At 40.1% G+C, this 16,024-nt stretch overlaps 3 protein-coding genes across 4 annotated transcripts; 2 read left to right on the plus strand and 1 right to left on the minus strand.

The window, feature by feature from the left end:
- Positions 1-438: 438 nt before the first annotated feature.
- On the plus strand, positions 439-4,381 carry LOC105382958 (matrix metalloproteinase-2). The gene is made up of 7 exons (XM_048623725.1): positions 439-591; positions 929-1,191; positions 1,611-1,894; positions 2,102-2,298; positions 2,560-2,704; positions 3,097-3,357; positions 3,587-4,381. Exons 1-7 carry the CDS (start codon positions 445-447, stop codon positions 3,709-3,711), a joined length of 1,422 nt encoding a protein of 473 aa, XP_048479682.1. The 5' UTR covers positions 439-444; the 3' UTR covers positions 3,712-4,381.
- A 329-nt stretch (positions 4,382-4,710) lies between these two features.
- On the minus strand, positions 4,711-14,205 carry LOC105382938 (thioredoxin reductase 1, mitochondrial). 2 transcript variants are annotated; one of them, XM_011552932.3, is made up of 9 exons: positions 14,046-14,205; positions 12,997-13,217; positions 9,001-9,216; positions 8,253-8,397; positions 7,549-7,777; positions 6,907-6,994; positions 6,108-6,358; positions 5,532-5,723; positions 4,711-5,180 (listed from the first exon to the last, which is right to left on the minus strand). In XM_011552932.3, exons 1-9 carry the CDS (start codon positions 14,056-14,058, stop codon positions 5,051-5,053), a joined length of 1,485 nt encoding a protein of 494 aa, XP_011551234.3. In that variant the 5' UTR covers positions 14,059-14,205; the 3' UTR covers positions 4,711-5,050. The 2 variants fall into 2 exon arrangements, with proteins under 2 accessions (XP_011551234.3, XP_011551233.3); XM_011552931.3 differs by lacking the exon at positions 14,046-14,205 and adding an exon at positions 13,689-13,827.
- Positions 13,879-15,859, plus strand: LOC105382937 (C-factor). Its single transcript, XM_011552929.3, has 5 exons — positions 13,879-14,016; positions 14,586-14,637; positions 14,801-14,991; positions 15,132-15,281; positions 15,530-15,859. Exons 1-5 carry the CDS (start codon positions 13,900-13,902, stop codon positions 15,752-15,754), a joined length of 735 nt encoding a protein of 244 aa, XP_011551231.3. The 5' UTR covers positions 13,879-13,899; the 3' UTR covers positions 15,755-15,859.
- Positions 15,860-16,024: the final 165 nt, after the last annotated feature.

Genomic DNA, 16,024 nt, shown 5'->3' on the forward strand with positions numbered 1-16,024 from the left:
GGCCTTCGTTTCTGCAATCTGCCCTGTATTATGTATGTTAATATCCATCGTTGGGATAACCGTTGGCGTTCGTTGGGCGTTCGTTGGCCCGGTGTGTACCCAGCTTAAGAAGCAAGAAACAAGGAATATTACCTACCCGACTATAACGCTCGCATAAAGAAACGATATGAAAATATAGCGTTCAGATCATATTAATACGTATACTTATCCTTAAAAATACCATTAAATCCTTCCTACTCCCACTCATGACATAGCGAGTGCACGCATTGAGTGTTGCATCAACCGCAATACCACACGCCGCACACACACCACCAGGTACAGATACAATAACATGTAACGTCTGCCATTTTGATATCGTTTCTTTATTAGCGCGCGCTATACATACCGGTCTAACAATAAGGAGGTAGTTTGTCTAATCTATGGTCCTTCCCACAGCTCTTCTTCATGCAGCGCTATGGCTACCTGCCGGCGCCTGCGGATGCGGACGTGCAGCCCGCGTACACGCCGCGGTCCGTCGCGGACGCCGTCCGCAAAATGCAGGCCTTCGCCGGACTGCCGCCGACGGGGGTGTTGGATGAGGAGACTAAGCAGGTTAGGATAGAGGCATATGGTCAGCACATTCATTGGTTTATTGGTTTCTGTCGATAAATAATCGTTGGTTTAGACCAGTAGTTCTCAGGGGAGACCACGGATAGCAAACGTATCGTGGGACGCCCCTTTCAGATCTCTGGACTGACGGCAATAGACGGTAGCTTAGAGGTTGGATGAGAAATGCTAAGGACAGAGTTTGTATATTTTGTGCCCCTCCTTTGAGGCTGAGAGGCTGTCTCACTCTTGTATTCAGGAGTGGAAAACACAACACTTGCAGTTTACCACACCCGACATAAATCAATACAAAAGTATCTCATACTTACTTTATTTTTTTAAGCTGTTCACAAGAAAGCGCTGCGGCGTAAAAGACATACCGAACCCCCGCCGCCGCCGCTTCGTGATCACACAGGGCTGGGCCAACAAGAGCATCAGCTTCCGCGTCATGAACGGGGCCAAGTTGTTGAGCCGATACCAGGTCGAGGAGCTGATGACGGCAGCCCTGGCCGTGTGGGCGCCGTACGGAGGGTTGCAGTTTGTGAGGAAGGACGCGGGGAAAGCGGACATTGAGGTGTCGTTCACTACTGGCGATCATGGTGATATGTAAGAATCATTATGTTAGATACCTACCTAGTTTGTATACAGTTTAGGAATGCTGAATAAGTAGTTAATAATTTATTATGTAAATTATCGGCTGAATTAAGTCATAGGGAAATAGAGAGGCTCAGTCATTAAAAATATGTAGTGGATCCTTAGTCTCACTTTTTTCAAAACAGTTAAAACAGTTTTTCCTAAAAATCACATTAGATACCTACCTAAGTTACTATTAGAAATCAGACAGCCGGTGTCTTCACTAAAATGTCAAGTTGATGGCGTGCACACCTTAAATGGCCATTAAGAATGACTTAAATTCATGCTTTGAAATATTAATAAACTGAGCCCTTGTCTAAGACAGAGCCTGAGTAACCCTTCATTACCATGACATTATCCCATACTTAGTTAATTTTCTCTTCTACAACCAGGACCCCATTCGACGGTCCGGGCCAAGCGCTAGCCCACGCGTTCGGCCCGCCCACCGGCGCCATGCACTTCGACGACGACGAGCTGTGGGTGGGCCACATGACGTCATCAGAGGACGACGAAGACTTCTACGAGATGACGGACTTCTTCGCCGTGGCCGTCCACGAGGCGGGGCACGCGCTGGGGCTGTGGCACTCGGAGGTGCCGTCTAGTGTCATGTACCCGTACTACCAGGGGACCGTCGAGCTGGACATGGACGATATCATGGCCATGCATGAGTTGTATAGTAAGGATGTTATTTTTACTGCTGTTTTTTAACTACGAAACCCAATCTTAATAGGAACTTGAGAACTTAAATATAAGTACAGCATGATTTTCCCACAAAAGTTAATTTGATTCGATCTTCTAGTCTGGTAGAATTACGAGTACGAGTAATCAAGCATATACCTACCAACCCTGGTACTATGTTAATGTTATCCTCTCTTATCTCCAGTGAAAGACGACCAGTCGGAGACTACAGACAGTCCTCTAGCTGCGCCCTACACGCGGCCGGGCGAGGGGGCGGCGGACGGCGAAGGGGCAGGGGAGGGTGCGGGGAGAGGGGAGGAAGAGGACACGCCAGACATCTGCTTCTCCAACTACGATGCGATACAGGTGATCCGAGGGAAGATCTTCGTGTTTGAGGATGAGGTGAGTGTCTACGTGAGGCAACTACGTAGGTATAGATGGAGGAAGCGCGGAAGTACATAGCCAATTTCTTAAGCCATCGCTTCACTAGTCTTATTTATTGCAAAAAAAATGATCACTCGCTAACGAGATGATTAAGACATACCTACCGCTGCAAAGAAGTTCCTTACCCCCTCATTACATAATTTGCGCGCCTTATACAACCTCTTAACTATATAAAATTTAAGATTCAAAGCCATGAAATAACCACGCACCCTATCCCAGTGGCTGTGGGTGCTAAACAGTCGCCGCGTGGTGGCTCCAGGCTACCCGGTCCGCTACCAACACCTGTTCGCCGGCCTGCCCGCGCGCGTCGCGCTCGTTCGCGCCCTCTATGAGAAGAGCAATGGAAATGTGGTTATATTCTCTGGTGAGTTATTGAAGTGTTGAAATGGCGATACGGCTCGCGATCTATCAAGTGCGTGCTAAAGTATAACGAAAAGCAGGTGGCTCACTAGCGAGTAGCTTCTGATTGTCACACCATGGTTTACAGGTTGTGAGCTTTGCATGTGTTAGCGGAGATTTTCGCTCCGTTCCCAGCAGTGAAAATAAACGCACTTTTTGTTTGGCCGTGCAACGTGAGTGCCGCTAGGTGGCGACTCTAGCGCACCATACACATCACGTCCTCACTTACCGAAAGGTGTAAAATTCCCACTAGTCACTCTCCCTTACCTATTGTCTATCTATAGCCACCTCATTTTCTCGAGTAGGTACATTATTATTATTTAAAAAAAAATACGTATTTTACCTTTTATTCTACAGGAAGAGAGTACTGGGAATTCGACACCAACTTCTACCTAACATACACAGGCAATCTATCCGACTACCAGCTACCGGAAACAGTGACCGAGTTGACTACTGTGTTCCTCTCCAACTACAACAATAAGACCTATTTGATCAGCGACGAACAGTTCTGGAGGTTCGACGAAGCGGCGTCCAAGATGGACGCCAGGTATCCAAAGAGCATGGCCGCTTGGAGACAACTTCCGTATCCGATAGACGCCGCCATTATTTGGGAAGGAGGTTTGTAATTGATCTAATTATATTTACTTTGGAAGTTCTGATAGCCCCTAACCAACAGCTTAGGCTGGAGGCCTGGAGATGTTGCTATTGATTGAGGAATCGGTTATGATTTAAAATCGATAATGAACATAACAAACATTGCATTTGAGTGCTTCACGCATTATAAATTCATTCAAACTTTATCACATTTGGAGTTTGTGTTTATCTGAGGCCATTTTTTAATTTCCAGACACATACTTCTTCCAAGGGCCTCAGTTCTGGCGGTTCGACAACGCGCGCGTGGCGGCGCACCCCTACTACCCGCTGCCCGTCGCGCGCGTCTGGTTCCCGTGCGAGTTCAGAAATGACATATAAACTAAACAACATAAAACAAAAGTAGATCATGATCTTAGTTTTCCCTAGAATAATATTTTTTAATACTGCTTTAGAAAAGCTTACTTGCTTATTTTAGTATAAAATGAGTGATTTGTTGAGGTTGAAAGTGTGCATTTTACAACAGTATTGAGGTGGTGTGATAAATGTAATATGTGATGTGATGAATCCGGATATTTATGATGCACGATGCAGATATTATCTTATGAATACTTATATTTATTTACATTTTATAATGAAAACGATAGTTTTGCGTATAAATATATCACTTTATTGTTAAAAAAAGAAATCACATTGTTCGGTTTTACGTAAATTGAGAGAATTAAAATTATATTTCATTAACATTTTTGTTGCGTTGGTCAGTTGTGTTGTACGGAATGTTTCAATACTACACTATGTGATGTGATCATTTTAGAATCAAGTGAAATATAACAATAATACTGGGTGATATTATGTAGCCGTAATCACTACAGTTATTTCAAAATTTTATAAACACATTACATACTCATGATTCATTAATTTTCTAAATAAAGTCAATTTTGCGACCCTAACTTGTTCGATTCATATTTTTTATGTTATTTTAACAAAATATCTTGGCTTGTAGCCTACAAAACAGCTTTGAGGGGAACTTTTAACTAGGATAACAATGTGTTACCATAAAAATATATATAAAGAAATACGGTATTAAACATGAAAATACTGAACTAAGCAAGATAGAATGAGTAAGGAATTTCATAAAACAGAAACTCTATTGCCTCTATAACCACTGATCCTAAAGTCGACATTACTGTGTGTTCTAAAATTACTGTTAAGTAACTATCTTTTGCGCTGGCGCTATTATTGTAATTGGACATAAAACAGGCATCATTTACTGCATATCCCTGTCCCTGTAATAATTAAATTTGAATTCGATCTTAACTACCTATCAAGACGCAATGTTTGGTACTTTAACGGATTTATTTAGTTATTTTCAATATGGTAGTATCAAAAGTTGGAACGGCAAGATGTCACATAGATACTGATGAGTTAATCCAAATTACTAGGTCATTATAGATCGTAGGAAGTCAAAAGTACTCAGAGATGTGTGATGCTATGGCTGTACATCCTAAAATATAACTTAGGCGCTAGAATTAGAATTTACGCTCTACAACCATAGCAATAAATCGCTATTTAACATGACCTCCATCACAAATCTCTGGGTACTGCAAGACATACTTATTACATCAAGTCTCAAAATCTTGTGACATAAAAAAAACTACATGAAACATAGTGACCAATAGTCCGTCAAAGTACCAGGGCGACACACACTTGTAGGAGGTGCTTAGCTGCAGCAGGAGGCGGGGTTGGGGTCCTTGCCGGAGCGCTTGGTGATGTTGAGGCGCGTGAACTCCTCGGCCACCGTGGGGTGGATGCCCACCGTGTTCATCAGCAGTTCCATGGTCAGACCGCATCTGGGGGAGGAGGGAAAAGGTTAGGGTTTTAATGAATGCGGTAAGGTTTACATAGAGTAAATAGGTGTAGGTCTTCGACAACATTTTGTTTGAAGGAGAACCAAAACACAATACAATTATAATAGACTATACTAACTAGTTACCTATAATAATATAGATAAATGTATACATTAATAAGTATACCAACCAACAGACAGGATCACAACATAATTATAATTTAATTGTAAAAAATCGTATAATAGGATTTTGTTTGCAAGGGTACATTATGCTAAGGGTGCATTTTGCGATGGGTACTTTATGCTCCTGAACGAAATTTATATTCAGTAGCTCAGTGGGTAATCTAATACTAACTTGATAGCCGTAGCGAAGCCCTGTATGACCTCGCCGGCCACGGGGCCTACAAAGTGCAGCCCCAACACGCGCTGCGGCGCCGCGCGCTCCGCCACCGCCTTCAGGTAGCAGTTCTTGATGTTGCGCTGCGGGATGAAGAACTCCGTCGGCTTGTAGTACGCGTGGTAGACCTCGATGTTGTCCGCGCCGTATCTGGATAGTTACGATTGGTTTTTATTATCATGGAATATTTAGTTTAATAATTTATTGCACACGATATAACTTATTATACAATTCTGGTTTAGATAATTAAATTATTTGCATACAGAGGCCTAGCTCCTGGGTAAACTGGACCAACAGCCGAGGATATTCCAATAGCCGAGATAAGCGCTCGGTAGAAACAAGAATACATATTGTTGTTAGGTGGATGTATTCAACTGTCTTATCTGCTTCTTGGCGGTGCCACATGGCATAAAACCTTTCTTTATCATATTAGGTATGAGTTTAAAGGCTTTTCGTAGCGTACGGTTATAAAATTCCGCTCCTATGTCCAGCATTTGATGAAAAAGTTTGTGGCAACTATAACTAACTACTAACCTCTGCGTGGCAGTCTCCTCGCTAATCCCGACACACCCATACTCCAGCGGCGTGAACACGGTGGTGGCCACATTCTCATAGTCCATGTGTTGCTGCGCGCCGGCGAACACCCGTCTAGCAAGCAGTCGGCCCGCCAGTATCGCCACGGGGGTGAGCTCCGGGCGGCCTTCTAACACGTCGCCCACTGCGTAGATGTGGGGCACGTTGGTCTGTTCCGTCTCCGCGATCACCTTGCCGTTGTTGCTGAGGCACTGGAAGAGGGGGTGGTGGGGTCAGGAGGCGGTTATGTTATGAGTAGATACGGCAATATGGGTAGATACGGCAATATGAGTGCGGGAATATAAGAGTACAGATGTATGAGTATCTTGCATAAATCTGACTCCACTGACCTAATCTATACCTATATGCGTATCTAGATTCAGCTGAAATGGTCCATTGTTCGTCCAACTTTATATTTCCCTCTTCCTTTATTTCACTAAGAAATTATTTGCACATTAATTATGTAAATTTTATTTAATCAATTATTGCACAATAATAAAAATAAGTGTACTCAATGCTATATTTATATTACAGTATGTCTTGAGATGAAAGCTATGTGCTAAAGTGCAATCGCATCGCAGAGCAAACAGTATGGGCGAGGCCACAACACTGCGTTGCGATGTCGCATCGCAAAAATCTGCGACTGCTTTGGAAGTATTCCCATACTAAATGCTTGATTACTGTCGCAGATTTGTGCGATGCGACGTCACAACGCAGTGTTATGGCCTCGCCGTGTATTCCAATATGTAGTGTAACTCACGGTGACCCCGGCCGCGGGCAGGTTGAGCTGCTTGGTGAGTGCGTAGCGCCCCGTCGCCATCAGCACCGTGTCGAACACGTCCTCGAACCTGCGACGCATATTATGTTGTTTATTTAATACTTTATTGCATAAATATGACATATACGTGCAAAAAAGGTGGACTTAATGCTAAAAGCATTTTCTACATTATTATTAAAACATTCTATTATTTGTGGGGGTGTAAGTAGCTGCCCCTGGGTGGCAATTTCAATCACTCGAAATCATCTCAACATACGATATCACGTGTTTTACATACAATACTTCACTTAGAATACGAGATATGTCGGGTGATAGCGAATGTCTACCTAAAATCCAGGACCTAAGGCAACTGTGACTAGCTATATGCTTTGCACAATTTTATGTGTATTGTAAGAAAAACTTGTATTAAAGTCGTGACTAGTTTGCGGCGACTATGAAGCAAGTTATTTCTAATTATGCATAAGTATGTTTGATTTCGCAATCACAATCATCATTATCATGTCGGCTAAAAATAACGTCTCTGGACACAGACCGCTACACAATATAGTTTGTTAAAAACAATATATATTTTTACAGAAATTAAAAGACGAAACATAAGACGAAGAATAAATTACGCCCACTCACTTCTCCTCAGTAGCGGTGTTCTGCCAGCGTACTTTGAGCTTCCCATCATCCAGCTTCTCCACCGACAGCGGGACCGTCTTGTGGTGGAACTTGACTCCCTTCTCCTCCATCTCGGCGGTGACGATGTTGGCCATCTGTTGGTCGAAGCCCCGCAGCGGCACCGAGCGAATGAGGACGGTCGCGTCGAAGCCGAGCGAGCGGAGGAAGCCCGCGCATTCGAGACCGATGTCTGCGTGTGGGTTGAGGAGTGTATTGTTTGCGGGTTTGGATTTGGAGGTTAGGGTTGCTGGCTTACAGAAGTTACAGAGCTACCTTGAAGTATACACAAGTATAGTTTATACCTTGGATTGTAATTAAATTTTCAATTGAATTGTGCTATGGCTTTTTGTTCAATCGTCAGAGAACAGATATACATGCCATGTCTTTGAAGACGCCTATTTGTTGATTGTTAAGATTATAAGACTACCACCATTTTACAAAGGCTCAGTCACTCAGGAGAAGAAATAGTGAAAGAAACAGTTAGTAGATAGTGTGATACTTTTACGATGGAACCACTATTGTTCAGTTGAGGTAGATTATCAATCCTCACACTCCTTTTACCCAAGAATATCCAATATCATAATATGTCTGCCCTCTCCCACCCGAGCGAACCCCACAAACTTCAACCACTTCCACTAGTTACATATATTCATCAAAAAGGATACATCCAGCGCCGACGACCAGCGTCTTGCCTGGCGGGGAGCTCAGGCTGAAGATGTCGTCGCTGGTGATGCAGTAGTCGAGCGCGCCGGGGATGTCCGGGTAGTGCGGCCGCCCGCCCACCGCGATCACGACGTGCTTCGCCGTCACCTGAGAGGTTATATACAGGGTGTTAAAAAATTTATAAGCTGAAAGGGAGTTCGTCAGGGGGTCTTTGTGATAAACTTTTGTTCTACGACTTTTGAGGACTTCGACGGAAGAGAGGGGTAGGGGGTTTAAATAACATACACCCGGCACTTGGAAAACCTAAGTAACTAACATAGTGGAAGTAATTGAGGTAAAATATACATATAATTTTGTTAGTGTTTACCTAAATTCTAAGCGTTTCCATACAAGAATGATCAGATGCCTGCAGTTTTGTGGCATATTTTTTCAATAGCATTTAAATAGCAATAGTTTAAAGTTTAAAAATTAACAAGTAACTGTAAACTATTATCGAACAGTCAAAACCAGTTTTGTTTCGAGGATTTCCTTATCGTTACGGACTCATAGCTCATAGGAAAATAATGAACATGTTTTATCCTAACAGACTGCTATTTATAACTAAATTAATGTGTATACCATAGTAAAATTCTTGATTACTACAAAAAGACCCTTGACTAAATAACTATACACATTGAATTAGAGAAGTAGATGATGTGAATGCATTCTATATATTCATTTTAATCATCAATACCTAAAAAAAATCCTTACCTCCTTCTTGCTGCCATTCTTCAGCGTCGCCACAATCGTGTGCGGGTCCTTGAACTCTCCAAGTCCGTTGATGTATTCAATCTTCTTGTCCCTCAGGTCGACCCTGGTGACCCAGTTGACGGACTTGATGTGGTTCTGCACGGCCTCAGTCAGGCTCGCCCAGTTGATGTTCACTTGTTCCACTGAGGGGATCTCCCAGCCGTAGGCGGTCGCTTCCTGGAAATTATAGTTTTTTTGGACGTGAGAAATTATTCTCTTAGCACATTTCATCACAAAGTCTGAGTAGTGACTAGCTTTGAGATAAAAGACATGCTGTCACGGTCTTGAGTAGCATGACTTTTATCCCACAGGTAGCCTTTATTCAGACATTTTCAAACAGGTTTCCTTAGGTTTTTGATCAAGGTGTAGCATGTATGGAAATGAATAATAGGGTAGTTTCCAAAGTACACAAATATAGCAGCCCCCGTATTTTGTAACTTTTTGAGAGTTAGCAACCGGTGATAATTGGTATCAACTTAGAGACTTATTAACCGAAAACACCAAAAATCTTAGTGAAAGAAATATGCAAGAAGCCTAACAATATATCCTTACATTCAACATAATCGTTTGTGAAATCAGATAAGTCAGTAAAAAGTTATTAATTAATAATGCTCGAAGTTGTCAGCCATTTTATACCAACCAACCCCACTCGGAGTTACATAATACGGGGGCAGGTATCCACACTTATCTTCAGTGGTGGGGGGCAGTCACGTAACACATTCTATTGCTGTTTATACATTCGGTTAAAAGGTGTGTGACAAAAAATAAAAATTTGGGAAACTATCCTATCGTAAAGTTAGTAGGTACCTAACGGGTTTTAAAATAATCTACAATATGTACCTACTTGTGTGATAGGACTAATCTAACAGGCACAAAATAAAAATAGATTGAAACTCAAGTCATGATGACCGTGCTGTGATTTAATTCAGTGATTAGTAAAACCAATATAGGGTAGTCGTAAGCGTGAATGAATGTATCAAAGTTAGTACTAATGCGATTGTAATAAATATGAATTTAGCTGTTAATTTTGCAAGTTATTGTGCTAACTGTGATGAGCTGATAATGGCAGAAGTACTTTGTTTGTGAATATAGCACTAAGGATGAGAAAATAGTTTGTATGTAATAAATAGTTTGTGGCTAATGACATGAATGAAAGTTATTTAACGAAATACCTATATAAATTACATTGTGGTTTTATAGCTTCAATACAATAACTATCTTTCCACATTTTAATCAAGACATTTATATCTTTATATCGAAATTATTCCGGCCTATCATGGATAAAAATTAACACCGACGTTTTTGTTACTTAACACATAATTAACATATACCTACTTACGTTAAACTAACATGACATATGACTATGAAAATATAGGCCAGAAACTTAGAGGCTACATACAAATGACAAAATAGTAACAACGCTAACACGTTACATTATCACATTTATCTCTACATGTAATACAATCAGATGTTGCACAACAAGACCACTCGTCGTATATAATGTACTTATACATATCTACCTATACATACATCATATTAATCATATACCTAATCAAGTCGGGATTCCGCCATTCTGCCATGACTTGCAGGTTTTGTGGAAACAATCCCGCTACAACTTCTTAATGATTCATGGCGTCATGAAATGCAAATCATGATGCCCAGTCAAGTGGAAAATTCTTATGACTTATCATCGAAAGCCGTGGTTGTCTCCTCCATGTCTGGATTTGCTATACTTATCATAGAATTAACGCAGAAGGGCAGTCTTTGGTTTGTATCTGATTCTCATATTTAACTTAACGGAATCCTGCAAGTCGACTTTGTGTCTTCATTTATAGATAGATAGATAATTCTGTATTACACACAAACACAGAAATTACAAGAGGAAATACACAACATAGAAGATTCATTTATGTGATGCATCGTCCCGTATATGAATAATAAGTACCTGTTACACATTACACTTCAACTTGACTCGTAGCTCTACCTACCTACTCATTCACCTCACCTAACCACATGGCGTAGCTGATTATCTACATAATTATCTACCAGTACCAATACTAACATAACTCATAATTTGTGCCAAGTGTTAATGCATACTTCACATAAATACAATAAAAATACAACATTAATGACTTTAGATAGAGTATCTAAGCTATCGTTTAAACAATTATATTTTTTATTAAACTTAACCATACTCGTTTCGGAATAAAAGACTAATTAGGTATTTATTTATGCAACCACAACTTTTTTCTTCGTTATCGATGCCGTCATCAAGGCTACTTCAGTATAAAATCGATTAGACATTGATGGAACAAATATCGCGTTTTCAGCATTCATTAAACAAGGACTTTTGTACTCATATCGATCGTCATTTAAACATTGAATGGGTAGAAGGCAGCAGGTAGGTATGATATGACTCTCAGCGTGGCTCAACACTATATCAGAGTAAAAATACTACACTACGATAGCTATGCTTGCTGGATTATCTTGATCGACACCTATATTTAGTTTATAGAATCGATATTGATGCCACCATAAACAAACATTAATAGTCAATATACATAGATGCTCATGCTTTCAATAAAATTAACTTATATTTGGATTTTTGGCGTAGATACTTTTTTTGATATTTTTGCCTTCTAAACTGAGCTGAACTGTATGTGACAAATTCTTAATCTTGGATATGCGTTAGGTACCCGTTGGACAGTTCCCTTATGCATACCTACAATGTAACATGCTGCGGTATGTAGAAACGATTAAGTAATAACTTGAAATTAAACTGTACATATTTAGGATCATCCAGATAGCTGTATCTACAATAATTACAAGTGGTTGTGTAATAGCGACACTTATACATAAGGAATAATTTATGTGTAGAAACACTAGTAACTAGTAAGTCTTTAGAAGGTAGTTAATCTAATAATTCATGTATGACACTTATCAGATGTAGATATGAAAAACAGACATTTCATGTAATCTAAATACATAATAATAAAAAATACAGCTTATAATAGGTAGGTTGGTTCTCTAGATAGGTACATGATAATGTTTTATTATTATTAACATCATCCAAGGAGTTGAATTGTGTGACTCCCAGAGAGCAACTCTGTCCTCATCCAGCTACATCCAGCTATCAGCTACCCAATTAATGCAGCCAAATAATATGTAGGCACCTACATTAAAAACTAAAATTCTGTAGGTAGTCCAAAAGCCTAGAATTACCATAAGCATAAAATTATTATTGAAATTGAAATCAAGATGTTCAAAGATCTTCTAGCCAGTGACCTTTATGTTTAGAATTTGTAGCTGACTCTGTCTTGCCTCAATATCACTATAATTATCATCAAATTACCCTTTCAAAACTAATTTTTATGTGGCTTGAAGCCATTTTAACATCAAGAAGTACCTTTGGTAGAAAATATTCACATTTTACACAGAAACTTAAGTTACTAATGCACTCTGAGAATGAATTATTCAGACCATAACAAAACATTTATGTGGTATTCAAAAGAGAAATTAGCATTGTTCTTCATTCTCACAATACAAAAAACCTCATAGCTTATCAGATATGGTCTACATTATACATCTGACAATGGACCGCACTATTAAATATATCACATCTTGTTTCACATTCAATATGCATCTTTTATTCATACAAACAACTGAAAAAATAAGTACACCAGATATTACCAACACCAGGATAGGTTACAAGGAGGTAAGGTTTCATGCCAGGATCAGGACAGGGGTGTGAGGAGAGGAGAGGGGGGGCAGAGGACCAACTTCCACTTACCGTACCCTATAACAAACATCACTTATTGTATTGAAGCTATAAAATATGGTTATGGAAAAATGAGCTTTGGCAATAGGTGTAAGTTAGTAAATGAAGGGATTTTAATAATAAAGTGAAGTAATCGGTATTAGTAAGTAACATATAATATGATTTTAAAAAATACTTACATGAATGCTTTCTCCGAGCAGAGCAGCCTGGTGCATCAACTTCTTGGGGATACATCCAACATTCACACAAGTTCCACCGAGACCCCACTTGGATCCTTGCGGTGAGGGAGACACATAGTCGAACACGGCCACCTTGGCTCCGAGGTTCACCGCCTCCTTGGCACACGCCAGCCCTCCCGACCCTCCACCCAGCACCGCCAGGTCGTACTCAAAGGTTCCATCTACAATTTATGGAACAAAACTGTCACTAACCAAGTTTATGGGAACAGTAGAAATGTTATGAGTGTGCAGACTTAGCTTGACAGAATAGCACATAAACTGTGTAGACAGAAATATAGGCAGTTTTCAGTTAACAGAAGCCAGTGAATAGTATGGGAATGGATCCTGTACCTTCAACATAAGGTTCTAATGGAGCTACAGACTTCTCCTTGAGACAACAGATCCAGCCCCCTGGACATTGATATTCATGAACACAATAAAATAGTGGATATTAGGAGACAATAATTTGCAAGGTAAAGTATTTCTAAGTAAGCAAAAACCATCAATATTCTACCACAAATCAAAGTTGTGTAGGAAAATAATTGGGGGAAAAAACAATGATTGCACAAAATATTATGCTATTGCATTGAGGTTAGATTTCAAGTCCACACTGGCTATACGGGAGCTTTTACAAATCTTAAATATCTACTTACTGCTGAGACTTCTACGCGCTATTAAAAGCACGTTATCTAACCGGCTGAGCGGTTTAATTGTGTAATTCACCCTCAGAACTTTGTTGAGAATTGTCATCTTTGACGTAAAATATCAAAGCAGAGACAAGGGAATTCACTTCACACATGCAGTTGTCGTAAGAGCGAGGCGGATATATTACTCAATATTTAGTGCTACCGGTGAAATTACAAGATGAAGTCAGTTTTAATCACTGGAGCCAACAGGGGCTTGGGACTCGGAATGGTGAAACACCTCACCAAACAGAACAAGGCCGAAAACATATTCGCGACATGCCGAACCCCATCCGATGTAAGTGCACGATATGATAAATTACTTACCAATGGGAGCCATATTCACAATATTAACTTCTAATTAAATATTCTTCAAGTTAAATCACTTTAACACAGCCGGAACGAACCAAAGTCTATCTAACAACTTGGAAAACGATACTGTAAAGTGGTTTTTGTACGGTAATCGAGAGCTTGAGAGAAAGAGACAGCTGTTGTTGACGTCATCGACCTTGAAAATGTTGCACACTGATGTGTCATACAGTGATGTCGATAAATCGAGAATCATTGTTCGATTATGATAAGAATCTTCATAATTGGTTAATTTAAGTGTATAGTTAAGATGATACAAGACAAATATAAATAACTTTCCTTTCATATCACCTACTACATGAGATTTTATTCTCATACACTTAATTTAAAATTGATATATTAATGTTTTATAGACATGCCAATGTAGTATCGGCAGCACTAAGTCGTTTTAGTTTCCGCCCAACCGTGCCGAAGTTCCGGTTCCGGTACTTTCGCGCTGTTATTTCAATTTTAAAACATACAGGTTATTTTATTTCAATTTAAATATTTTATTTTTAGGAACTCAAACAGCTTGCTCAGGAGAACAAGAACCTCCACATTTTGAATTTGGGTAAGTGAGTTGTATCCGACAATTTGGCCGACTTATTCTCCTTTTAACTAAATAATAATAAAGATTAAAGTGTGTAACTAATCCTTTGAATAACTACGGAAGTATTTAGAATTGGATCGACAAGAATAATTCTTAAACAATTTATATTTACTAATTATTACAGATTTAACAAACCTGAATAGCTTCGGTGATGTGGTACCGAAAATATCACAAGTGATGGGTGACCAAGGATTGAATCTTCTAATTAACAATGCAGGGATTTCCACCAAGTTTACTAAATTGCAATTGGTGAAATCGGAACAGCTCCTGGAGAATCTTACTGTTAACACCGTAGCACCAATAATGCTTACAAAGGTAAGAAACCATAAACTTAAGTATCTTACAACTTGAATAACTTCAAGACCATAATAATATAACGCCGCAAAACTTGTATATAGACGAAATTTACTTATTGCTATATTTATAACTTACCTACTAAATATTCCTCTCGCCAGGCTCTCTTACCCGTATTGAAGCAGGCAGCTGACAAGCACAGCGACCGGCCGGTCGGCGCGGAGAGGGCCGCCGTCATCAACCTCAGCTCCATACTCGGATCGATTGAAAAGAACGACCAAGGAGGATTCTACCCCTACAGGTGCTCTAAGGTAAATAAACCATAAAACTGTGTACCTACGGACATCTGAACTGATAAGTGCGAAATATAGTTAGGTAACCGTTTATTATGTATACCTTAGTCCTTCCTGAAAATAAAACCATTACTTAACTATAACGCCGTGGATAACGGTAACGGTAACCGTTTTCATGTAATAGGTAACCTACTATACCAACGCTGTATGTAGGTAGTTAGGTACCACATTAAACTTATTAAAATATTATTTTGTGGTTATTCCAGGCCGCGCTAAACGCAGCCACAAAGTCAATGAGCTTGGACCTCAAGAAGGACCGCATCCTGGTGGCGTGCATCCACCCCGGCTGGGTGAAGACCGACATGGGCGGGAAAAACGCACCCCTAGACGTCGAGACCAGTGTGCAAGGGATGCTAGATACCATACTCCAGTTGAAAGAGGGAGACAGTGGCAAGTTCTTGCAGTTTGACGGAACAGAATTGCCATGGTGAATGAAGGAGCCTATAGCTTGTAGTTACATAAGTTTTAAATAATATTTTACTGCACAATTGAACAAACAAAATGTAACCTATTTGAAAATAAATATTTAAACAGGCCTTGTAATTTTGGAGTGTACCTATGTACCTACCTATTATCTACGCGGAAATTACCTAGGGAGGAACCTGCTCAGTCCCTAGGACGTAGATTGTTAGTATTAAGTACTCACTAGTCACTAGCATGCTATGCCGACTTCCCACAGGTGCTGGTTGGTACTAGTAAAG

Source organism: Plutella xylostella, chromosome 10 (genome assembly GCF_932276165.1).
Source record: "Plutella xylostella chromosome 10, ilPluXylo3.1, whole genome shotgun sequence".
NCBI classification, from domain to species: Eukaryota; Metazoa; Arthropoda; class Insecta; order Lepidoptera; family Plutellidae; genus Plutella; species Plutella xylostella.